This window comes from Spizellomyces punctatus (genome assembly GCF_000182565.1).
Source record: "Spizellomyces punctatus DAOM BR117 chromosome Unknown supercont1.11, whole genome shotgun sequence".
Classification (NCBI taxonomy): domain Eukaryota; kingdom Fungi; phylum Chytridiomycota; class Chytridiomycetes; order Spizellomycetales; family Spizellomycetaceae; genus Spizellomyces; species Spizellomyces punctatus.
Window position 1 is genome coordinate 239582 of NW_015971547.1, and position 22883 is coordinate 262464.

Below are 22883 nucleotides of genomic sequence, written 5' to 3' on the forward strand. Positions count from 1 at the left end.
TACTACACCATAGCATCGGCATGTGCCCACCATCTGACATGCCATACACCTCAGCGCTTCTCAAAGCGCCGTCGTCGCGACAAATGCAGCGTTTAGAACTTCCGAATGCCCGATACTGGCGCGGACGCGTTGGTACGCTGTCTTTGCATCTGAGCAAAACGCGAGGACAATGGCCCGCTGGGAATATTCTTTGCCGCGATCCTTGGACGGCTGACAGGCGTCGTGTTACGTTGGGGAACTTCGGATGCGTGATAATCGGGAGTGCCGTTTCTGGCAATGGGGATAGTCAGTTGGGAGTTGCGTGGGAATCCGGCCCGACAACAAGGAGCCTACACACTTTGAGGCCCTTCTTCTGGTGCCATTTGAGGGGGCTTTCACATTGTCGTTCACGATGCTGATCGTGACATTTGCAGGAGGAATGGCTTTGCTGACGAATTGTGGTGTAGAGAATTTGGGCTTTGGAGCTTGAGGTTGGGTAGAGACGCCAGTCTTAACCACAAATTGTGAGCTGGAGGATTCCTCAAAGAAAGCAGCGAACAACGGAACTGTAACTCACCCGTATGCCTCGCCTCTGGTTAACGGCCGCTCTCCGAGAGTTCGTGCCCTGCTTCTTGGCACTAGCTGCCAGAGCATCTTTCTTCTTGGCTAGCTTCTCAGCGGCATTTCCCGCAGAGTGACCTCCCCGACCCCTCTTAGGTGCGTTCTTTCCGGCCTTTTTTGTAGTTTTGATAATGTCATCTGAGAGTAGGTCAGGCAGCGATATGAGCACCCTTTTTGATCCGCTTCGCACCGCGGGGGGTCATCGTGTTTCGGCCCCGTCAAAACGTACCAAGCGACATGGTGAGTTTGTCTTCGCTAATATCCATCGGAACGGTAGCCATTTCTCTCTAGCGCTCGACAAGTGTTTATAAGAAGTTTCCAAAGTACGTTACTTGCAAAGGATCGGGCTGAAAGGACAAGTCAGTGGTCAGAGGAAGTAGTGACACGTATGTGCTAGTGAAGCTTCACGCAACAAGACAAGTGTACGTAACCAATGCCACAAACGCCACAAACGCCAAACCAAGCCCCACATTTTTCATAGCATGGTAATCGACACCTTGTAACGGCAATAACAGATATCACACACACTACACCAGCTTGGATTGACCACCTGCGCTAGCGACGATAGGCTAACTAGTACTGAGCCTAATTACACAGCATAATGATTGGTCAACCAGGTATATTAGGATCCAGTATCTTGAGAGAAATCCTCGGCAGCCCTGTTCCAAAACTTTTGGTTAATTGCGGGATATATAGTAAACCGGAGTTAGGCTGGGTAACAAGCATGAGGCAATTCCACACAAACGCGCACCTGTCATTATAGTAGTATAGTGGTATCTGTTTTCATTGTTTATCTTCGTTATATGTAATTAAATGAATTGGCGGAAGGCTACAGGTACTGACATTTGTATGTTCCCATACACTATGTTTTATTGACCAATAGCTCAATGGCCTCAGAGTAAGCCTAGGATTTATCTAAAACTTATCTTCTTGCTACATCTGATCGGGTAGCCGGTTCTGCCCTACTTCTTCGAGGTGACGGTCTTCGACTACCACTGCGCCTATATACAGGTGACCGTCTTACCGGTCTGCGTGGTCCGTCCCGACCCGAGCTTGAGCGGACAGGTGGTGGGGAAGATCTTCTCCTTTGGACAATGTTGTCTTTCCTGTAGCGATCCTTATTCGTTGTCATAGGTGTGCTAATCACACATGTGATTTGACAACCATCTATTGGGGCCCCGTTTAGATAATCTAAGGCCTCTTTCGCATCAGCCTGCTTGTGATAATAAACGTAAGCCCGGCCTCGGTGGACACCACCTAAATAGTTGCAATTGTTTACATGACAAGCAGACGTAGACAGGAAAGTGACTGTTATAGCATACTCTTTTCATCGAGTGGGAGCTCTACTCGGTCAATTTTTCCGTAGGATGAAAATATCTCATGCACCTTCGTATTTGACACGAGTTAAAAAAGCATGAAAGGAATTACCGGATCTGAGGTTCGCTTACATGTTCTTTATTCACGTTCCTCGTCAGCCCGCCAACGATGACTCGAACAAGCGCCGGTGGCGAGCTTCCTCTTCTGCGTGAACGTGATCGGCTGCGAGATCGTGAGCGAGATGAAGAGTATCGAGAGGAATACGAGGAATAGCTGCGAGAGGACCGGGAACTTGATCGAGAACCGGAGCGGGACGAATACGATGACGACCTGGGGAGAACACCGTTATACGATGGGGGACGGACACCATTAACGCGCAACCTTAGCTCTTCCATTACCTTGACCGGGATGACCTCGACCTCGAGCGGCCTCGCGAGCGAGACCGTGATCGAGATCGAGAGTCACTGGCTGGTTTGGACACTGTTCGGTTTGTGGGCGATTTCCTGTATGTCCAGTACAACACAAAATACCATATGTTAACCGTATGCTCCATGAGGTGTAAGATTTGGATTCGTCTCTTACATCTTTGGACTGTATACGGAAGCCCGAATATCTGGTTGATGCGATCGGCTGGATGGTTGTGAGGTGGTCAAAGCGTTGGGTCTCACTGGCATATGCATTTCATGCACTCAATCCGGTGCGAATCAGTACGTAAGCGATGCTGCCCGCATCTGCCGACGACGCAGTCCTGTCAAGGTTGGAGTTCCCCAACACCATCACCAAACAATTGGCCACGTTCTCCGCAATGCAGAAGAGTACCGTAATCAGAAATACTACGGCAGGAAGCTATGAACCGTACGATTCTTTGGTTGACGCCTGTGTCTCCCGTGTAAGGGACGCCATGACAAGTAACCGAAACCCACTCGTCAATTCGGCTTCTGTTGGTCGTACAACAAAGCTGGAGCGGAACACCAAAAAGCATATTCCCGGAGGTCGCGCAGTCTTAGAGAGCGATGATGATGACGATGATAGCGACATTGTTGAAATGGAAAACGTGGAAGCTGGCGACGATGTACTGGGCTGGGAAAGCACCGTATGTTGACGATATTTTTTGGTCCAAGGGAACTTACAGTAGTTGAATTGTCGCCGCTGCTAGGATTCTCCAGCGGCACCTGAAGAAGCTCTTGTCTCGTTCCGCACAGATTTAGTTCCTTTCGAGACTCCTGCTGTACCTCTACCGGCGTTTCCAATAGCACCTACTCGCCCGGCACCGAAGGCACATACACATGCTTCCAATCTTGACTCCCAATTTGAAATTGAATTGAACAAATCTGCTGTGCTCGTTGACCTTCAAGAGAAGTATATTCATCGACGCTTGGCGAGTGCCCATAGCAGTGGCGACACTGCCGCTTCGGCCACTCAAGATGCTCTGACCATTCTAATGGAGATGCTCCAAGAATGCGCCACTCAAATGCAGCAACAGAATGAGGAAGGTTCAGGTATCTTAACCTGACCCTCCTTCCATGATACCCAATTGCTGGTATTCTGATATCTAATTTTGAGGTGACGATATCCTCCCCATCCCTAGCGCGGCGACTGCTTGGTGATCAACCAAAAAAGAGGGACAAGCCGACCTCAATGGACTAACAACGGGTCCAGCGTCGTCAGGTTAAAAGTCATAGTATCAGCTGGTGGGGGTGCACACTATTCTTCACCGATTGGGTATGCCGTGCCGTGTTTATGAAGATTTCTTTATTGATAGAAGCAATAAAGGGACATCATTATGAGATCTCGTTATACTTCATCCCATGCATTCCGGCAAAGCAGATAGGTAGAAGATCCCAGTGTGCACAGGAAACGGCACGCAAGACATAGACATTGGAAAGGCAGCTGAGAAGCAAAAAGTCAAACAGCCACTTGTGGGTGTATCAGAATAATCAAGACTCTACTGTGAATAGGCAGTCTTGTACAAAAATCAGCACTGTCCACTGAGTACTCCGTCAGCTGTGGTGTCCCGGGAACTCTGATTCATGGACGTCAACAGCTTCTTGTGGAAAAGCGGGAATTGCTTCCTGAAGCAGGACTCGGGGCGCATGCATTTGAACTCAGGCAATTTGCATTTTGTCAAGGGTCCGATGGGGCTGAAAAAATATCATTTACATAATTAAATTCCAATATATATAGGCAAACCACATGTCCCATGCAGGATCATCCAGCCGAGATTTATAGTTTTGCACGATTTTCGACGCTTGCTCAGTTTGTCCTCCTGTGCTCTGCGGTCCTATGGTGTACAGGCCATCTACAAGCTTAGAGCGTCCATCGGCCTTCCGCCATTGTTTTCTCAATTAAAGATCGGTTGATCCCATCTTTCCTGGCTCTGGCATTGAAACATGAAGATCCCACCACCGCCAACAAAGACAGTATAATACCTTGCCTTGTATGTGGCTTTTCATACTGGAGAGAACCTATTTCATCCCATCCTCGTCACTAGCTTTCCAATGATTACGCACTCGTAAGTGCTCCCCGGTTCAAGTACAATACGTACGGAACTGGCAAGGGCGCGTTTGCCTTCCACATAGTGGTGCGGGAAACTCACTCGGGGTTTTACTTCCCCCATTTCCTGTATCAGGGCTAGCTTACTGGGAAGCGCTCTGTGACTTACCGCAGTGTATGTGGGGAAGTTTGGGCTGACTTTCACCGAAAATGGCACTCTTAAATTTATCATTATTGCGAGCTACTAAAAAAAGCTACTGATCAGAATTATTTCTGCTTTTAACCACTACTAGCATATCGTTGGCGCCAGAAATAGTGCTTTTAAAACCCATAAGAGATAGTACCCCGTCTATCCTTTCTCCACAGAGACTTATGGAGCTTCCCGTAGAGATTATTCGTCTCATTGCCTTGCAAAGCTCTCCAGATGTCGCAGCACGAAGCAGAAGATGCTGTCGAATCCTGTGGGAGGTGGTCAGCACATTAGATTTATTTAAGCTTAAACTAGCATACCTCTGCCGCAATCCGAAGAAAGCGCTGTCCCAGGCGGTACGAACCTCATGGCCAGGGTTCGGCAAAGTAGTGCCGGAAGATGAGGGGTTTGGAAAGATTTTGAGAGTGAACTACTGCGACCCTATGAGGACACACCATGCCGACACTCATCGTGACTGGGTGACCGAAGCCGTGCAGATTTTGGTTCGTCGCGGATTTGTCGACAACGGGTTTGGTGCCCTCAGAGCTGCCGCAGCGAGAGGTGACCTTAAACTCGTCCGTTTTCTGATGCAGGCCGCACATCCTGTGGTTACAACAGACGTCCCAGTTCCGATCACCCTGACTCATCAGATGCGAATCCGCTGCATGTCACAAGTGTCCCGAGAATTCGACCCACTCGTTGTGGCTGCTGCCAATGGGAATGTTTCGGTGGTAGAAGAGATCCTCAAGTTTCAACCGTTAATGAGAAAAGCGGCCGAGGAGGCACTGCGAGCAGCCGTCGCCCAAGGTCATGTGAACGTTGTCCGCATTTTAATAATGGCTGGCGCAGAAACACACCTAGATCAATTGCACATGAGGAGCAGGACGCCGTGGGAAGACGACCACACCATCCTTCAGCTTGCTGCCTCGCTTGGGCATCTGAGAATAATCAGGGAGCTAGTCGCTACAGGATCGAATCCGAATGATCGTACGGCTCTTCGAGAAGCAGTAGAGGCTGGCCATAGAGTCGTTGTTTCAGAATTGCTGGGCTACGGGCTCAAAGCTACACTAGAGATTCTTAAAATAGCCGTACGCTTTGGACATGTTGAGATTACGGAGGATCTACTGCGAGCTCGCGGCAACCGCCATGGTGATCTGGACGCAGCATTGCGGATTGCTGCCAGATATGGACAATTTGATGTGGTTCAATCTCTTATCGAGCGAGGTGCCTGCGTAAATTTATGCGGAAGAAACAGTAAGAGACAGGGGAGTCCTCTGCGGGAAGCAGCAATTGCTGGAAGAGCTGACGTACGTTGCACACTTCATATTTATTGTCGAGTTGATGTCTCACTGTAAATCAATTATAGATTGTGAAGGCTCTCATCAAGGCAGGTGCCCAAGTAGACGCTCAAAATAATGTAGCTTTACGGCTCGCAGCAGCAAAAGGGCACCACGAAACTGTGCAGATACTTTTGGACACTGGGAAAGCAGATGTTCATGCTGGTGCCGAGTATGCACTCTCACATGCAATTGGGCAAGGACACACTGAAGTTGTGTCGATTCTCTTACAGCACAATGCTGATCCCTCTGCTCGTGGCGGTAAAATCATTCAGACCGCGAAAGAATTGCGAGATCCATATCGCATCAGTCAGCTTTTGCATATGTGTGTATCAACAAACAGCTGTAACAACCTACTGGCGGCGCCCTTGATATTGGCTCTACTGATGATCTCTTATGAGAAACGTTATCAATGGGCAGGCTGGTGATACGTCTATACCACTAAAATAGAATTTTCGGATGGTGCTATTGGATTCCGTGACGTTGATATTTGACATGAGACTTGTCTATGGTGAGAGAGAACTTTAATATTATTTGGGCTCGTTTGAATCCGAAGAATTTCGCTGCTGTTGGCCATACGGTTGTTTTTGTTCATGGCCAGCGTAAGGCCTGAAGCTAGACAGGTTGTGATCGCGCCTCGTAAGCAGCAAGCCACTTGATTTCGTAAGCGGGCATCGGAAGCATTGAATAGTTTTCGATTAGCGGATATCATTATCTTACCAATTCTCATATTTTACCATGACTTCTCGTCCTTCTCTTCCTCTCACCTTATTTTCTGCATCCAAGTTTGCTGGGACGAGGGCTTTCCAGAATAAAGGCGGTAGGCACGCCGGCGTTTGTAGACTACTGCATATTTCTTTGCTAATTGCCAGCATGGTATCCAGTCGTGGAAGTCATGGTAAAGAAGAGAGATTTCAGCCCGAACAAAAAGCCTAACTAGTCACGCTCAGGTTTTACACAGCTGTGACAAGTGTGCATTCGTGAAAAACAAGTATTTGCTGGCCTCCGAACTCGCCATGGTTGCGGCGAACCACTTATTTCCCTCTGTCCAAGCGTCTCGCAAATTCAAAACAATCGACGTTGCGGTGGAGAATCGAGACAATGTGGAGATCAGAACAATAAGAGATTTCAGTAGTTTGGGTAAGTTTTATCAATCTTTTTGGCGAGCTACTCAGGATTTTACGCATAAACTGCTCTGTGCAGACCCTGCTGTTAGCGACGTGGAGAGAACGATGATGCATCAGTTTTCCGTATTTATGCACTTATTGTGGAAGTACAATCTTATATCAGGTAACACCTATATTGCGTAAACACTATGATTGTGAAAGCTTACCTGGACACTCTAAACACTTTAGAACTAAATAATGTACTTGAAGGACCAAAACTGTCCGAAGAGAAGCAGGGTCCAGGTGACTGGAAGCGACTTTCCTTCGCCCATATAAGAGCAGCCCTTGTCAAAGTGTTCTCTCACGCAAAGCAACCGTTGCAGCTGAATCATCGTGCCCCCTTTAAGAGACCATTTTCGATGCAAGATTTGTCTGGGCTTTCATCTCACACCCGAGCCATAAAGGCACCTAGGGCAAATTCCAGCAATAGTATAGTACCTGGTACTCACAAGTAGTTTAGGTAGTCTCTCTCTCCTTACCATTTAACGGTGCGCGACGATTATTGGTGGTCCTTAGTCGGGGTTTGTAGAAGTGTTGCCCACATACTAGTCGCAAGGACAAGTACACTATTAGAAGCATTCTGTCTCTCTCTGTACAAATGTACTTCTAACACTATTCAATAGAGGGGCAACGTTGTTATTGAGAGGCCGGACATGCACTTGAAACCTTAAAATTCTGGATTGACGTTCTGTTTCGCCCGGTCAATCATTATAGGACCTCTATTCCGGCGTTGATCTCAAAACACTTCTACCCAAAGCAATCGGATCTGAATGTATTGTGTCTTCTATCCTGACAGTTACATATGTCGTCCAAGTGATTTTTTTTTGGGTACAGTTATATAGATACAGAGGGCAGGAAATTTTATGGAACCACGAGGTATATTATACAGGTCAACGATTTCGGGCAGGTCCATGTGTCCATTTCAGCTATACTCGGTAAAGCTAGCATGACCGGTTTCCAGAGCATGCGCTTGGGCTTCCTTTTGACCCTTCAAACCCTGTTGCATGACTAATGAATATCCGCAGACCTTGAAGAGGTTTGTCTGTGTACCAACCCTCACCTTTTTGCATATTCCGCATTTTAAGGTGAAGTTGGCCAGATCCGTGAACTTGCGTTTCTGGAATGGACGCTTGTCCTTGAGAATATTGAATTATACACCAGTGTCCAGCGCTTGATTACCTCATTCCAAATACGCGCCAATTCAACTCCAGCTGTCAATATTTTTTCTACATTGCCACCTTCAAATGCGGTCTGGTCAAAATCTTCAGAGACGTCTTTTCCAGGTGAAAGCGCGACTGCATCGTAGTGGATGCCACTTCATCGACGTCCGTCAAGTCAGACTATAGCTCCGTGCATCTATACATAAGGAGACCCACCTGAATAATATAAGGACACGACGAGTGTATTTTCCTTCACCTATTGATGTTCATCCGTTCCACGTATAGATTAAGTTGAGGCGGACATCATATCGTAGCACTTCTACATACCAAATCGATCTATACGGAGCGTTGCTACATCGATTGAGTCTATTTCTAGAGTTTACGGTGGGGTGTCGATCAGTTTGCTCAAATGGGAACATCAGATGCGGAGACAGCTCACCTACTTGGAAGTGATCAGAAAATATCGCCAGTTCGATGGCCCCGCCCCAACTATTGGGTTGCAAAATCCATTCTCGATATGCTAGTGGATTACGCCCAAGTATGGCTTCGTTGTAGTTTATGGGGTCGTTGACTATTGTATCAGCTACGACTGATAATGAAAATTGAGAGGTTTGCCCCAGCAGACGCATGTGGACATCTCAAAAAATATACTTTTTCGGAGTTTGTTTGCGGCTTCTGGAGATCGCTCTAAAACATATCTGGATCCAGTAAGATCGTCAGTTCTGGTCTTCGAAGATTCGAATAGTGTGAGGAAATACTCACCCTATCGATCTGAACAGGCAACTGTTATCGTCCTTCATCTCCTGCAACAAGAATTCGCGAGATTTCGTCACATTTTTCGCAAGAATGATCTGGACGTGGAAAAATCATAAAGCTCTCCGAACTCACTCGAACGACCAAAAAGCCATCTTCGAGAGGTACTCCCTCTCCGTTGGGCAACGTGCGCAGCCCTGGGGTACCAGTGCCCGCATCGCTGCCAGTTTTCCGGTCACTTGTCACACCAGCAACTGGCTGCTCTGAGACAGCAGCCTGCTCCACCGTTAACTGCTCTCCATCCCGAATTTCACAAGACTCGAGGGTGGCACTATCAGGTGTGGTGAAGGGGAGTGGTCTGGGAGGGAAGCCAAAGCGTACTATCGACAGAAAACACCCTGCTTTAGCTGGCATTCCCCTTTTCCAGCAGTAGCACCACAACTTACGCTGTTGAACTGCAGCTGGGATGCCACTGACCTTCTCAATCTCACGTTTCAGTTCAAGGAGGGTTGACTGAGATCCCAAAGCACCTCCGACCACTTGCTGACCCTTGGGAGTCCGGCACCTGAGACGCTGCAATATCAATTGTTGTGAGGATATATAGCTGTGAATCTGAACCTCAACGATTTACCATGATGTGATGAACTATTCACGCAACTCGCGAAAACCAAGTATCCTCACGTAATTTGTCCAAAAACGGACTGTCACCCTGCAGCAAACATTCCGTCGCACAACGCGACTCGAGAAGCTTTCGAGATACTGTCCGCAGAATGGCAGACTACGAAGATTATTCAGACGACGATGACTATGCAGCTACCCAGGAAGCAGCCGCGCAAGCTGCTCTCAAAGCTCCTGTCACATATCAACTCCCATACGGTGTCTTGAGTGGTAAGCCGGCAAGGAGCTTCTGCTGCCTTTTCGACAAAGACTTCTATGTTTGCGTCTCTGATCTTCACTGGACATGTAGATTATATAAAGAAAGAGATTATCGACTTGAATGCTGCTTACCAGGTATTATTTTCAGTCTCTTGTGCTACTGCGTCTGAATCATGTTCCTGATCCATGTCAATGCAGAGAGATGTGGTATGGAATGGTAAAGTCTCCTGTAAGGTTTCCCATTATCCAGAGTGCAAGCTCACCAGAATCGTGCAGCGGCGAAACAGGGTCATCTTATTGATTGTACGTTGTCGCTTTTGAGACTTCGTTGTCGCCGTTAGTCGTAACATTCCTTTTACTAGCCCTCGTAAAGAACTACTATGTTCCTCCGGTTATCTTTTCCATAAGGTATCACCCGTTTCCTCTCCTTTCCAATCCTGGTACATGTCATTCAGCGATTGGATAGATATGATACTCGTCCTTCTCACCGCAATCAAGAAATTCGGGTGGCCATTGACGGCAAGCAGCGATTAACATCAATACACAAGTAAGCGTTCTGACAATTTAATCTTAAGCGGGACAAGATCGCACGATACTTACCCTACTGCTATTATATTGCTCCAAAGATTTATTGAAGGAGAAATACCTCAAATTGACTCCGTTACGGCGACAAAGATTTGGTTCAAGAAACCTAAGGGGAAAAAGGGGAGCGTGCTAACTGCAGCAGAACGCCACTCTTTCGAGACTAAGTTGCTCACTTGTGTCGAGTACCGTGGCTTGAATGAAGAGCAGGAGCAGGAGATTTTCCGGCGAGTTCAGCTTGGTATGAATTTTCCATTGGCGTGTATTTTGAGGGTTTTTTATAACCCTTTGCCGTTAATACAATAGGCGTTGCACTAACGACGGCCGAGAAAATGTTTGCGAGACCGGGACCAGTCGCGGATTTTGTTCGTAAATTAATGGAAGTGAGTGAAAGTGTATCTGCACCGAGTCGATACCTCTGATCCTGATCCTTATCCTCTCGTTTCAAATGAGCAGCAATATAAAGACTTGTGTAGCTTGGTAGAGTCCAAACGCAAGCTGGCATTCCAGATCCTGATGACCATCTTCTGCGTTGTCACCGAAATGCCCAGCAAAATACCGTCGGCGATGTACCTAGATAAGGTGTTGAAACGGTCGGAACCCGTTCCATCGAAGCATAAGGCGTTAGTAGAAAGCGTGCTGCAAGTGTTTGCTACGCTCATGGACCAAGCGCCAGATCTGTTTAGAACACCAGCTAGAATGGCGGTGAGTGACAATTTAAAGATCCGGCGATTCTACTGCCACCTTCGCTGATTACCTGCGCTCGTTAGCCTATCGAGTTCATAATGTCCACATATTTGATCGCAACAAAGGATGAACACACCATTCTTGAACTCAGAGATGATATTGCGTTGATGCGGGAGAAGACGCGGAAAAAATTCTTGGATATTCGGTCGAACCAGCGGGTATATGACTACATGAAAACGCTGATCGACAAGTTGTAATCTGCTGAAATAATAACGGGACGACATTTGTTGGTTGGTGCTCGAGAGCATTAAGTCATTCTTTGTATAATTTGTCTGTACAGGGCCCTAGACTCTGGTCAAAGGATTTTCTGAGCTGCGAAACGCTTATTGTAATTTACATTTGTACTCTACTGCTGGACTGTCACTTTTAGGACATTGTCCAGCTCATCTCTTTCCCAAGGATAGTTCGTCTATCAACCTGTTAGGCATGTAGGTAGCCCACAATCTTTTCCAATCGGCCATATTTGGTATCCACCAGACCAAGCACCCAACGAACACCACAGCAATCAATCTGAACACCCAGCTGCCATACAGAGCGTTCTTGAATCGCTTTCTTCTCTCTTTTGTCACCCATTCCATTAGCTTGTCCTCTTCCTCCGGTTTCAAGGCCCTCGATGCATGTCGCTCAGTCGAGAGACGATCAAGCTTCAAGGAGAACAGTGCCGCAACGGGTTTATGGTCGCTCCACACTACGTCAGATGCACAGTGGTAATATAGCCATTGAATGCAATTTGTCGTGTATGCCCGCGCTGCCTTCCAATTGTCCTCGGTGATCATTTGGGATCGTGTGTGGGTGACAAGTGCATTGAACGGTCGCGGTTGCGACAAATCAGTGGCGCGGAACAGGATTCGATCACAGTAAGCGGGCATGCGCGTTTTTGAGTAGCGATCAGCGGCTGAGGTGGAACCCAGTTTCGCATTTATGCCGACATTAAACTTGTATGATGGTAGAAAGGTGATAGGTGGTTCCAAGAACCCAGCTAGAGGCTCAAACCGTTGCCGTTCGCGGATAAGTGATAGTTCGTCCATTTCCAGTAAATCCTTAACGGCACCCTCGTCGATTCGTTTGATAACACCATCCCGAAAAGCTTTACGCACCTCTTTCGGCTTTACGCCCGCCCCAGCCAAACGGTAGTTCATATCTCCAAAGAAGAACGTCGCACTGAAATCGTGCACGCTACGGACGTTGTACGGTGCGGCAGTAGATGTAAAAAGCAAGGTTTCGAAGAGATGTCGGACTTCCTCATTCCGCCAGTTGTAATACCAGAACCCTTCGTGCGGTCCTAAATGGCTGTTTGCAAAGCAAATCGATATGCTGCGACTGTAGAAGTGCGTGTCGAGAATGTCAAGATCCAATCCGATACCTTCGACGCCTTTGTTACCGTAGGTCCCTATTAGCCCTGTCCCCATAGATGCTTCCCATACTCCCCGTACTTTAACATGTGAGAGCCGATCTACACGGATGAACACTAAAAGACCTAACGCAACCATACGGCTAATGCAGTAGGGTTCGTATCGAATTTCCCTTGCGTTTGAAGAATCCCCTTCGCGATAATTTCTACGCAACGATTGAGTAGTGTCGTTGTTCTCTTCCGACGAGACGCTGTCGCCATTCGACCTCGACGTATTGTTGGTATGCCCTACTCTCGTGACATTTTCATTTTGCCCTTTCGCGTCGCTGTTATCATCAACTGTCCCGTTTCCGCCATATATTGCTTGTAGCGCATCCTGAATAAGCTGAACCCAATTGTCCAGGCATTTCAGGCGCCCTTGATCGTGTTTAACTGCTAGCTTCGCAAGCCCGTGCGAACATTCGCGGGTTGGTAGCCAAGCGGCTCGCGACTGAGAGAGTAGCTCCTGAAATCCCACCACAACTAGATCAGGCGTGGGTGTTCCAGAAGTGGACGGCGGTGGACTGAGCCATGGAAGAAGATTTGGAATGTCATTGATAGTCGGGTTGGGAATTCGAGTTGCAAGGTTAACTAGCAGGGAATATCATGAGCACCGGCAAACACAAACCAGACCGCAGTATACTCCTACTAGCACTTAAAGATCATGTCTACTTACAGGTGCCAACTAAGACATGCACATCGGGAACTGGCACAAGACCGGGTGTAGATGGGAGGGAGTCGTCCGAGGTAACCCCGTTCAAAGGACTGAGTCCAGCGGAATCTGATTCGGCGTCACTAATCTGAGCAGCTGTGCTCGCTTCTGGTTTTGGTGTCAAATCAAACCCTTGTGCCATCTTAAACATGCATGTACTGAGTTATCTTTCGACGTTGAGCTGTAAGGGAAGATAGCAGCAAGTGCAGACGCCAAAGGCGACGGACGCGACCTGACATCACTGACAAGCGACACGTGAATGGCAAGGTCACTGGGAAGGATCTGATGAGGTCAGCACCGATCACCATCTAACATTTGCAATACAAAATCCGTAATTGAAATGTGTAAATATGCTTCATTTGCAGAATCAGTTCCAAAAAAAAAAAAAAAAGAAATACATCCATCAACTCAATCCATAAATCAATCACGGCATTCCTCCTCATCCTTGCACTTTCAGATCTAACCATTCATCGTAAGCATTCCAGTCCTCTCGCAAAACTCGACTTTTGAATTTTCACCGCAAAAGCAATAGCTTCAAGTGCGGTCTGCGTTCGTCCGGTATTCATCAGGCACTTGCTCAAATTTCGCCATGATTCCCAGTTCCATCGACCGGTTATTCCTCCATACCAGCTGGGTCGGCCCCCTCCGCCGCCTCTCGCCTTGGAACTCTTGCAAGCCCTCTCAAAAATGTTCTCAGCAAAATCACTTCGACCTTGCTGCATGTATAATTTCCCCAAGTGCACTCGCGCACCGAGATGATCGTCGTCTATATATGTGACTCGCGTGAAAGTCTCAATTAGAGACGATAGTGTTAGCGGTTCTTCTTCCGCGTCCAGTAAAGAGTTTGTGCCCGGCGGCTTAGTGGTCTGCTCATCCTCCGGCACCGCGTCTATTGCAATCCCTCCTACTGCAATTCCGTTCACTTGCATTTGCACAGGTGGCGGCACTGCAACATCGCCGGTTTCCGCCGCTGTAGGTATCGGTACTCCCATAGCTCTCTTGTTTAAATCCCGCCCCGAAGTCTTCCCTACTGTGGATGCTGGTGTGGGCAAGCTAACCAGAGATACTTGTGATGGACTGGGTTTTAAGCCGCCTGCCGCAACCTGGGCGTTCCACGAGCGCAGACGTCGTTCTGCCTCTACACGTACCGCCGGAGCTATGTACCGAGCAAACTTGGGTGCCTCTGGCGGTTGGATCAATTTGTCATAACGGGCTTGTCGTATCAGCGCGGCCTGGATGTGAATCATTTAAGTACGAGAATCTGGTGATCCGCTGTACTGCATTTGTTTTACTCACCTCAAAAGCAACATCTGCTATGACTCTTCGGATACGCGCCCCGACGGGACCCCACTTTGGAAATCCGGGAACAAGTTCGTTGATGGGTTGTTTCTTTTGCTGCTTGGTTTTCAGGAGTCCCCGCACATTACCCTGCTCCACTAATATCTTTTTCATTGAAATACCACTGTACAGACGTGAGGGTATCCTTTGTATCAACGCGTCCATTTGGGCCATTTCTTCGGCCAATCGATGTGCTTCCCGCACAGCACCTTCTGCTTGTTGGAAGTGGCCAGTACATCGGTAGAGGGCAGCGGACGTAAGCCAGATACCGACAAACAAGTCATGGACTCGAAACCGGTAATACCCTCCTAGGCTTGTTTGTGATGGCGACGCAGTATCGGAGGACGCCCCTGATGCGAAAGAAGAGCTACGCGATCGATTACGCGATCGGTCTAGAACGGGAAGGTGAGATATTCATACTGTGTAAATATTCAGTTTAGTCACTTACAATCGCCGGCTTCCCCCAGTCCATTACTCCCGTTGACGGCTGATCCACTTCTCTCGGTTTCAGTACTCATACGGAAACCCGCATCGTCTGGGATATCTGTTCCTCTAAAGAATTTTCGGGATAGTCGGAGAATCTGCTTCATGATCTCCAACGCGGGCTTAGGTCCATTCTTCCAAGCTTCAAGAGCGACTTGTGTTAACTTTAGACTACAAAGATCGTGCAGCAGTGTAAGCAAGACCCTGAGACGGAGAGTCACTGGCTACGAATCTTACTTGATCAGACCAATCTTGTCAAGATCGTCCACCGCCTCCCATGACCATCTACCGTTCACCGCATTTGTTGGCACAGCGAGTCTATCCTTCAAGATCGAGGACTTTTCTATTTTAGCAAAACATTCTTTCACGCCGATGTTGCAAATTCTTAGAGCCTGGTTGTAATCTTTGCGAGCACTGAAAAGCAGAGCAAGCAGGTTCCAGGATGCAGCATGTGCCTTGTTTTCCTGTAAGGAGTCTTTGACTTTAATGATCGCTTGCGAGATCTGTACCAAAGTTAGTAATCAGCATCGAAGATTATAACTTGCTTCTTTTAATAGGGTACATACCTCTCCTGCCTCAGCTAACTGTAAGGCACGTTGATAGGACGCTTCCCATGAACTAGGCTTTATTGTTCTGGCTCTCTTCATTGCTTCTAGCGCTTGCTTCTGATATTTTCGTCGTTGCTGACTGTCACGAACTGCGTATACAACTTCAGCATACGGGAGAAAAAAGTGCGGTAGCAATGTAATGCATACCCTCCTGCGCAAGCTCGCTATTTATTATGCCGAGCCATTTAAATGCTTGATACTCAAGGTCGGGGAGGTCTTGGCCACATGATCGTCCGTGCTCTTTCAGTAGTCCAAGTGCAGTCTCAGCGTATTCAAGACCCTTGCGGAGCTACATATACATTTACAAATTAGCTTCATTCACAGAAATTTGAGATTGCACGCTTATCATTACCTTTTCTTCGTTGCCGTCTGCATTCATGATGCACATGCGCACCCCGGCGAAGAAGACGCCGAGTGCATCAACGATGCGTTCACCATCAACTTCCTCCATTACAACGGTATCTTCAGTGTCCTTTCCCGCTTCACGTTCGGCGAGATCAGGGTGTTTCTGTATGTAATCCTCCAGGTAAATGGGAAGAATGAAGTTTCCATCTGGATCATTCACGGGATCCCTGGACGGCGCATCCAACCATACACGTTCTCTGTGTCTATCATAACTGACGCGTTTCTTTTTGGGCTCCCCGTTTTCGCCCGGTGGTGCATCCGTCGACAAACGAGGGTTTGTGCGCCTTTTGCGCTCAAGCTCCACTTTCAGCTTAAGATGCTTGTTCCAAAAAAAAGCATATGACTCAATGGTAGCCTCAGCTTCAATCTTTTCATCAGCTGTCATATTATCCCCAAAGAAACTCGTAAGAGAGGTGAATGTATGGGCCAAATATCTGAGGAGTCGCATTGAATGAAACGTGTACTTCGTTCCTCGGTACAAATGTTCTATAAGTCGATAATGTCGATCTGCGGCCTCGCCAATGGACTCGCCAGGTTCTGCCTGCATCCCTATGTATGTGAACCAATCGAAGGTTTCGAGGACGCGGCTGTGCCTGCCCTTCTCTATCGGTAGAGCGTCCTCGCCCCGCGGGAATGGTAGGAGGTGGGTTGTGAGGGACTCATATAAGGGTATGTAAGAGCGTATTTCCGCTAAGACCTCGCTCGATACGGTATCCACGGTATCTTTTGGAATGCCTTCTAACGGACGGGGCGGGGGGGCTAAGGGCTGCAGTCCAAGGAGTTGACGGATGAAGACGCCCAGAACAGCGACCCGTGGCTGTGGCCGATAGCTGACCGGTTTACCAGCTAGCCGCTGTAAATACTCGCGGGCAATTTCTATCGAGCATTCCCGGTTCCTTTGTACGGCATTCTGTAAGAGTGTGCAATGGATGTGCAATTTGGCTCATCTCTACAACTTACCCAAGTCTTGCATTGTACAAAGTGGCCCAAAAATGAGAGAATTCAAACCATCTCTCCCATTGATTATCATCCACGCGGGTGGATGATCGCTGGCGAGTCGGGGTCGGGGTCGAAAACGTTCCTTGATCAGCAAAGAAATCGACAGCTTTGTTCATGTACTCGCACGCCAAGACGTCCCAATCATCCACATGATGTCCCAAAGCTAAAAGATGCGGCTTTAAAATGACGTCCTGCTCACGAAGTTCGAATTCGCCATTTACATACCAGTCACAATCCAATACATTGCATACATGACGCGATCATACGGATGAGCAAAGGAGCGCGGCTCTGGTGGGGGAGCTTCATATCCAAACTTTGCCTTTCTGACTTTCCATGCACATTCACCCTCACTTCCTGTCACCAGATCGTGGAGACATCCAAGGACTTCAGCTTCCTAAATTGACAGTGAGGGACCGTAATCGTAAATAATGGAAGATCTCGGTGGTGACATCGGAAAGAACAAATCGTCCGAAAAAGTTCCGAACCCTACCATGCACAGATCCATGAGCGGGCTCCCAGGCTCTGGTTCCTTATCAAGTAATGCAATGACTGCATCATCCAATAACAGCAGCGCACGGTGGCAGGCTGTGTATGACTCGTCACTCAAGTTCAAGTTAAATCCACCTGAGTCTCCACCTTCTTCATCGTCATTGTCAGGTATTGTAAATATGGCATTATGGAATCCTCTTCGCTTCAAACCCTCATCCGCAGTGTTATCTTGCTTGAAATATGGCTCATACGCAAGATTGAGCATCGCATCAGCTTTTGCTATGCAGGCAAATGCTAAAGGGAGCCTGTCAGTGAGCATACATGGGTCATATAAAAAACCCAACTCCCTATGTTACCGAATCTCCGTCCTTCTCTGACTTCCAATTTAGACAAAAGCTTGTCCGCAAGCTCTATGACAATTTCCCATTGTCCTCGAAACCTATAGGTGTTGATATCCTCCTCGAGAGTCACTAACTTTTCCAACTTATACCCTGCCATTACGGTATTATGCAAATATGTACGGTGCGCCTATGGTATCATGGAAACTAATGCCAAAGGCAAACTGCCAGTCAGTACCCAATATCAATTTGCATATGATAGTTTCGAGAATACCCTTATCAATAATAACATACGTTTGCAGATGCAGTGAAGATGAAAGTGCGATTTGGCAGGTTTTATCGCATGGCAGGGCAGTGTCCTGGGTCAAACCCGCAACACGTGACCGGAATCATGCAATTCAGCGAGTCTCGGGATGGGGGACAATAACGGAGTTTCCGTAAATAGAGAATTATATTAATCTCCCGAAGATAGAATGCTTCCTCCAAGCCGATGCTATGATGAGCTTATATAAATCGTTCGCACATAATACTGGTAAGAAATACCTCGTATCAAACATCACCACGAACACAGAAGGGGATAAAGTAAAAAGAATTACACAATTTATTCAGATTTATCTCCAGATTCACTGGATTTTGCTCCAAGCAGTCTGTCCATGAACCTGGTTTGTCCTGGCCTCCTTGCCAATGGGCTTTCCATTCCCACTGATCCTGACCCTACCATAGACCTACGAAGGGAATTGGAAGGTGCCAGCGCTGTTTCAGTGCGACCGTAATCAATCTCTCGGGATTTCATTGCATCTGCTTCATTGCTAAGGTAAAGGTTTAATTTTTCATCGGGTACGTCGAGATGCGGTCGCTGCTCAGAAACTTCCAGTGCTGTCAAGCGGAGAATATATTCAAGGACGCTCAGAAGACCAATTGCAGGAGGAGGGTTGGACGCGGGATAGTAGCGATCTTTGACTCTTTTGTCCTGATCGGGCCTCGCATCTTTTACCTCCTCCTCCTCACCTTCAATGTCTTCCTCTTCTTCCTCACTTTCTGTTGCGTCGTCCTCGCGATACAACTCAAATGCCAGGTATTCCACTCTGGCGCCTGAGTCTTGCAACCGCAAAGGCGTACCATCTTCATTTTCTTGTGCGGAGAGAAACCGTGTACCTTTGACTATCTTGACAACCAAAACTGGGCTGGGATCCGCCTTCAATGATTTTGTGTCAATATTCAATAGTTCACCTGATCTGGAATAATAAAGGCGCTGAAGGTCCGTCACAGGTATTCGCGTTTTGCGGCCAGGCACCATCTCGCCAGGCGTAACTGAAACACCTTCTAACTCGTCGTGATAGCGTCCATCATTTAGGTCCTCAGTGACAAGCAGTTCGTAAGAAATTCGAGAGCGTAGTGGAGCAGCCTCTGCAGACGCTCGTTCATCCTCCGTCAGGTTTTGAAGATCAGCGGGGACTCGTTGCACTGTCACAGATGCTTTTGCATAATCCTACGTACATCAAGAAGTGCATATTGATCAGCGACGTATTAATGAGAAGACGGTGATAGGCAACTTACCTCCTTCCATGTCCAGTCCGCAACCCCTTTGGCTCGAGCCGAAGATTGAAACAGTGAGTAAACGCGAGCTGGAAAGGACGGTCCGACTTGCACTGGATCGGGTGGTTGTGTGGGGCCGAACGTCTTATGCGCTTGAAAGCGGCTGGACGCTAGAGCTACCGCAGTGGAAGCTTGAAGCAGTCGGCTCGGTGATATGCTTGAGGGTAGTGCGCCCGTCAGCTGTGCACCGCATGATTGAAGCGCCAGTTGTAGGAAAGGGACCAGATCATCTATCGTTCTGAGAACTTGTTCTACATCCTCCAAAACACTCGCAGTCAGCTCATTCGCACTTTCCTCTACTCCATTCACGCGATTTCCTAATTTCCTGAGCTCCTTTTTCAAGTCCCCTGCCAATTCCAATACTGCTTCAAGATTCGTATTGCCTCGAGCTGCCAATATTTCGCATGTATCAATTGCTATAAAGCACCAAGCATTAGGTTCATACTCCAGGCTGTGATTCGCCCAGTTTGCGATTGTACCTGGCGTCACGATTGCCAACTTGCGTTCAAGGATGGTTTGCAGTCGTGCAAGTTTTCCCTTTTTTCGAGATTTATCAGTCGTATTTTGCACAAATGTCGAGATTTGTTTCACTGCATATCCTTGACAATAGGAAAATGCAGCTTTCGAGACCAGGGACGCTGCCAATGGAAACAGTAACTGTCATGTTAATCACGTAACCCATAAAACATCCAATGTACAATATACGAAGAAACCCCTTGCGATCGAGTACTACAAACAATACCTCCTGATATGGCAAGACTGGCAAAAAGCTGGTCCATAGGTGCGAATGAACAAATGAAAATAACTGATCTATGCAAGAGTATATGGGGCCGACTGCTGGAGCATTTTAAGGTTTTGACATGATGAGTCATAATTTCGAATGTTCTTTTACTGTCGAACCATGGGGGGAGACATTTACCAGCTTGTGCTCCGCTATTAGGTGAGCCAAAACACTATGCCAGTTCAGATGGGAATGATGCTACATGTACTTACCAAAAAAGAGAAATATGGTCGAATCTCAATGTTGAGCGTTTAAGGTCGGACTACATGGGGGAGGTTAAGAATGATGATTAACTTTAAGATGAGCAATTAATCAATTGAGACACTGGACGAAAGCGTCAAACAGTGTGCAAAGCATATTCGTTATACTCTCTGCTGTATCCTACCCAACTGGCAAGAGAAAAGGGCTGTCCGAAGGGTGCTCGTTAGAAGAGTGATTCTGCATGCATAAAGAGTTGCTCTTTAGACCGCCGACAAGTCATTACCAAAAGTACAGCTGAATGAAGATCAAGAAAGGGGACTGATGTTGGGTAATTTGACCTTTCCCAATAGCCTGACCACTTCTCCCAGGCTCCCTCTCCGGAATTGAGCCCTAATTCGCCGTTACCTGTTAAAACCATGGCCTATTTCCGCTGTGCAAACACATCCTGGCATTTGCCGCGCCATGACTCCGAGTCGTATTTTTCTTTATATCACGGGAACGATATGGCAGCATTTGTTACAACTTTTGCAAAGACATGTAATCTGTTAGAGGTGCGGATATATTACAGATTGAGTTGATGAAGCAATGGATAAATCTTATGGTACGGTCCTGGCTTATCGAAAATGTATGCTAGAGAACGGGTATACGGTTCAGGCTGACGCTAGGGAAAGCAGCAAACTGATTTAGGTTATTACACAGTTTCCGTCTCGGTAGACTCGTCGCCGCGAACAATATCGTTTGACTCTGTCTCGCCCTGTACGGCCATTCTTTCATGGCACGTGCTGCGATGGACAGGCCAATCTTTCTTTTGGCATGCTCGGCCACAGTAGTACGCTGACCAGCACCGGCTGCATTTCCACTTGCAAGGTTTGCGACATCGACTGCAAATACCGAAACAAATTGTCCAGCCGATTCTTAATCTGTCGTCTCCGGAATCAACGCGAATGCGTGGTATATTTGAGTCTGAGGACATTGCAGGGGATGATGGAGCAGTGTGTCGTGACCCTTCCTCTCCACCAACATGATCGTTGTGCGAAGATGCTGACTGCAGATGATACCGTCCGTCTTCATCCTCAAGCCTTCGTACTCGTTTTTGGCTCATTCGCGAGAGGGTGGCAAACCAGTGATGGGAATATGAACAAACAAATGCTTTGGTATCGGGATCATTCCAAACATCAGCCAGGGGACGTAACCCGCCCGTTGATAGTAAAGAAGATCGTGAAGGAGGCTGAGCTTCCTTGAGTTGAGTGAACAACCGGTCATGGCAAGACGTGCACATGGCTCGGGGAACCAACCGAAAGGCCAAGCCTTGGTACTGCCAAATGTAGGACGAGAGTGTACATTAGACATAGACATATTCACAACTATCTTTTGCAAGATTCAAATCTCGAGTCGCAAGGTTATCCTGTAGCACTTGCAGTCTAAGATGTTTCCAAACGCTAAACCGACCCCTAACTCTCAGCTACGAACATACGGCCGCTCCATTCTAGAGCTTAATTTCCACCATACCTTATCTTCCATGACAGCTAGAAGCCTCTCATACACTAGGTATCCTCGTTCAACGTCGTGCATACAAGCAGGACATCGTGAAATATCGGTTTCCGGCCAGGTAATTTCATCATGCCCTCTTTTTCTGCGTAATTTTCTTTGCATAATTTCGCCATCCTGTTTACTTAATTTGACGGGAACAAAGTCCGTAAGACGTACTATCAGAGCAGGGAGGGATGGGTCGTCTTTGGACGTCAATAGAATGGTTTCACATGCATCATGGTTCAAGTGGGTTATTAGGGCTGGAGGAGGTGCGAGCGGGGTGGTTGCGCTTGGGGTAGACGAAGGACGACGAGTCTGAGGAGTACTTATACCTCGACGACCAGAGGACGGCCGTCTCTGGGACGCAGTATCCAAGTGGTCGTCGTCCGCTCCCATCAGTGGCCCAGGGTTTTGAGTGTTATCGTCCACCTCGTCTTCCTGAAATATCCTTGCATCAACTGGGCCATCCCACTCTGGCACCGATTGCCGTATTATTTGCAAGTCCTTGAGCTTCCCGAGGCATATGCTGTGGATAGTGGCCATGGTATAGGCGCAAAGAGCGTCCCTACACTGTATTTACAATCGACACGCAGTCCTGCAGCATTAGCTTCCTTCAACAAGTGGCAGATCACGTGCTATACAGGACTGTGGACTAAGCCCAGCTGTTTACACCCCAAGCAAGAATGCAGGTTTTATCTACAATGTCGGATTTAGGTGAAGTCTAGCATCAGATTCCCTGAACTATTTTCCTCGAACTGTTCCCCTTTATGCTGATGAGATGAGCATTGTGCT

The 22883-nt window shown here is 47.6% G+C and overlaps 11 protein-coding genes across 12 annotated transcripts; 4 read left to right on the plus strand and 7 right to left on the minus strand.

Moving 5' to 3' along the window:
- Window positions 1-92: 92 nt before the first annotated feature.
- Window positions 93-881, minus strand: SPPG_06144 (uncharacterized protein; the record flags this gene model as incomplete). Its single annotated transcript, XM_016754348.1, has 4 exons — window positions 93-270; window positions 338-489; window positions 557-738; window positions 830-881. 4 exons carry the CDS (start codon window positions 879-881, stop codon window positions 93-95), a joined length of 564 nt encoding a protein of 187 aa, XP_016606479.1.
- Window positions 882-1522: 641 nt separating this feature from the next.
- SPPG_06145 (uncharacterized protein) lies at window positions 1523-2470 on the minus strand (the record flags this gene model as incomplete). The annotated part of the gene is made up of 4 exons (XM_016754349.1): window positions 1523-1857; window positions 1923-1986; window positions 2049-2247; window positions 2316-2470. The coding sequence occupies 4 exons, from the start codon at window positions 2468-2470 to the stop codon at window positions 1523-1525; spliced, it is 753 nt and encodes a 250-aa protein (XP_016606480.1).
- A 165-nt stretch (window positions 2471-2635) lies between these two features.
- On the plus strand, window positions 2636-3712 carry SPPG_06146 (uncharacterized protein; the record flags this gene model as incomplete). The annotated part of the gene is made up of 2 exons (XM_016754350.1): window positions 2636-3010; window positions 3074-3712. 2 exons carry the CDS (start codon window positions 2636-2638, stop codon window positions 3428-3430), a joined length of 732 nt encoding a protein of 243 aa, XP_016606481.1. The 3' UTR covers window positions 3431-3712.
- Window positions 3713-4782: 1070 nt separating this feature from the next.
- On the plus strand, window positions 4783-6492 carry SPPG_06147 (uncharacterized protein; the record flags this gene model as incomplete). Its single annotated transcript, XM_016754351.1, has 2 exons — window positions 4783-5907; window positions 5967-6492. The coding sequence occupies 2 exons, from the start codon at window positions 4783-4785 to the stop codon at window positions 6363-6365; spliced, it is 1524 nt and encodes a 507-aa protein (XP_016606482.1). The 3' UTR covers window positions 6366-6492.
- Window positions 6493-6661: 169 nt separating this feature from the next.
- On the plus strand, window positions 6662-7756 carry SPPG_06148. Of its 2 annotated transcripts, XM_016754353.1 has the most exons (5): window positions 6662-6757; window positions 6822-6835; window positions 6888-7077; window positions 7141-7227; window positions 7293-7756. In XM_016754353.1, the coding sequence occupies exons 1-5, from the start codon at window positions 6676-6678 to the stop codon at window positions 7556-7558; spliced, it is 639 nt and encodes a 212-aa protein (XP_016606484.1). In that variant the 5' UTR covers window positions 6662-6675; the 3' UTR covers window positions 7559-7756. The 2 variants fall into 2 exon arrangements, with proteins under 2 accessions (XP_016606484.1, XP_016606483.1); XM_016754352.1 differs by having other exon boundaries at window positions 6822-7077.
- Window positions 7757-8025: 269 nt separating this feature from the next.
- On the minus strand, window positions 8026-9731 carry SPPG_06149 (ubiquitin-specific protease OTU1; the record flags this gene model as incomplete). The annotated part of the gene is made up of 11 exons (XM_016754354.1): window positions 9648-9731; window positions 9463-9589; window positions 9152-9396; window positions 9026-9066; window positions 8915-8961; window positions 8703-8852; window positions 8591-8635; window positions 8480-8519; window positions 8283-8418; window positions 8164-8220; window positions 8026-8100 (listed from the first exon to the last, which is right to left on the minus strand). Exons 1-11 carry the CDS (start codon window positions 9648-9650, stop codon window positions 8026-8028), a joined length of 966 nt encoding a protein of 321 aa, XP_016606485.1. The 5' UTR covers window positions 9651-9731.
- A 13-nt stretch (window positions 9732-9744) lies between these two features.
- Window positions 9745-11766, plus strand: SPPG_06150 (uncharacterized protein). The gene is made up of 10 exons (XM_016754355.1): window positions 9745-9904; window positions 9984-10027; window positions 10091-10109; window positions 10169-10195; window positions 10255-10300; window positions 10359-10439; window positions 10519-10715; window positions 10781-10857; window positions 10931-11179; window positions 11245-11766. Exons 1-10 carry the CDS (start codon window positions 9787-9789, stop codon window positions 11416-11418), a joined length of 1032 nt encoding a protein of 343 aa, XP_016606486.1. The 5' UTR covers window positions 9745-9786; the 3' UTR covers window positions 11419-11766.
- SPPG_06151 (uncharacterized protein) lies at window positions 11451-13520 on the minus strand. Its single transcript, XM_016754356.1, has 2 exons — window positions 13288-13520; window positions 11451-13202 (listed from the first exon to the last, which is right to left on the minus strand). Exons 1-2 carry the CDS (start codon window positions 13472-13474, stop codon window positions 11605-11607), a joined length of 1785 nt encoding a protein of 594 aa, XP_016606487.1. The 5' UTR covers window positions 13475-13520; the 3' UTR covers window positions 11451-11604.
- Window positions 13521-13658: 138 nt separating this feature from the next.
- Window positions 13659-18305, minus strand: SPPG_09349 (uncharacterized protein). Its single transcript, XM_016757508.1, has 12 exons — window positions 18278-18305; window positions 18002-18190; window positions 17647-17939; window positions 17382-17550; window positions 17118-17319; window positions 16105-17053; window positions 15900-16041; window positions 15711-15841; window positions 15382-15647; window positions 15110-15315; window positions 14620-15053; window positions 13659-14555 (listed from the first exon to the last, which is right to left on the minus strand). The coding sequence occupies exons 2-12, from the start codon at window positions 18141-18143 to the stop codon at window positions 13791-13793; spliced, it is 3699 nt and encodes a 1232-aa protein (XP_016606488.1). The 5' UTR covers window positions 18144-18190; window positions 18278-18305; the 3' UTR covers window positions 13659-13790.
- A 256-nt stretch (window positions 18306-18561) lies between these two features.
- On the minus strand, window positions 18562-20395 carry SPPG_09350 (uncharacterized protein). The gene is made up of 4 exons (XM_016757509.1): window positions 20322-20395; window positions 20059-20217; window positions 19541-19995; window positions 18562-19472 (listed from the first exon to the last, which is right to left on the minus strand). Exons 1-4 carry the CDS (start codon window positions 20356-20358, stop codon window positions 18585-18587), a joined length of 1539 nt encoding a protein of 512 aa, XP_016606489.1. The 5' UTR covers window positions 20359-20395; the 3' UTR covers window positions 18562-18584.
- Window positions 20396-21252: 857 nt separating this feature from the next.
- SPPG_09351 (uncharacterized protein) lies at window positions 21253-22634 on the minus strand (the record flags this gene model as incomplete). Its single annotated transcript, XM_016757510.1, has 2 exons — window positions 21253-21876; window positions 22071-22634. 2 exons carry the CDS (start codon window positions 22632-22634, stop codon window positions 21253-21255), a joined length of 1188 nt encoding a protein of 395 aa, XP_016606490.1.
- Between the last annotated feature and the right edge of the window lie 249 nt (window positions 22635-22883).

Bases quoted from the DNA above. Each gene is read 5' to 3' on its own strand.
- SPPG_06148 (XM_016754353.1), top strand. From the start codon at position 6,676: ATGACTTCTCGTCCTTCTCTTCCTCTCACCTTATTTTCTGCATCCAAG. The intron at 7,078-7,140 runs GTAAGTTTTATC...TGCTCTGTGCAG, and splicing joins AAGAGATTTCAGTAGTTTGG to ACCCTGCTGTTAGCGACGTG. The intron at 7,228-7,292 runs GTAACACCTATA...TAAACACTTTAG, and splicing joins GAAGTACAATCTTATATCAG to AACTAAATAATGTACTTGAA.
- SPPG_06150 (XM_016754355.1), top strand. From the start codon at position 9,787: ATGGCAGACTACGAAGATTATTCAGACGACGATGACTATGCAGCTACC. The intron at 10,196-10,254 runs GTACGTTGTCGC...TCCTTTTACTAG, and splicing joins ACAGGGTCATCTTATTGATT to CCCTCGTAAAGAACTACTAT. The intron at 10,716-10,780 runs GTATGAATTTTC...TTAATACAATAG, and splicing joins TTTCCGGCGAGTTCAGCTTG to GCGTTGCACTAACGACGGCC.
- SPPG_06151 (XM_016754356.1), bottom strand. From the start codon at position 13,474: ATGTTTAAGATGGCACAAGGGTTTGATTTGACACCAAAACCAGAAGCG. The intron at 13,203-13,287 runs GTAAGTAGACAT...ATTCCCTGCTAG, and splicing joins GCATGTCTTAGTTGGCACCT to TTAACCTTGCAACTCGAATT.
- SPPG_09349 (XM_016757508.1), bottom strand. From the start codon at position 18,143: ATGGCAGGGTATAAGTTGGAAAAGTTAGTGACTCTCGAGGAGGATATC. The intron at 17,940-18,001 runs GTAACATAGGGA...GGCTCCCTTTAG, and splicing joins CAGAGAAGGACGGAGATTCG to CATTTGCCTGCATAGCAAAA. The intron at 15,842-15,899 runs GTATGCATTACA...TTGTATACGCAG, and splicing joins TAGCGAGCTTGCGCAGGAGG to TTCGTGACAGTCAGCAACGA.
- SPPG_09350 (XM_016757509.1), bottom strand. From the start codon at position 20,358: ATGGACCAGCTTTTTGCCAGTCTTGCCATATCAGGAG. The intron at 19,996-20,058 runs GTACAATCGCAA...GGTGCTTTATAG, and splicing joins GTTGGCAATCGTGACGCCAG to CAATTGATACATGCGAAATA. The intron at 19,473-19,540 runs GTAAGTTGCCTA...TGATGTACGTAG, and splicing joins CGGACTGGACATGGAAGGAG to GATTATGCAAAAGCATCTGT.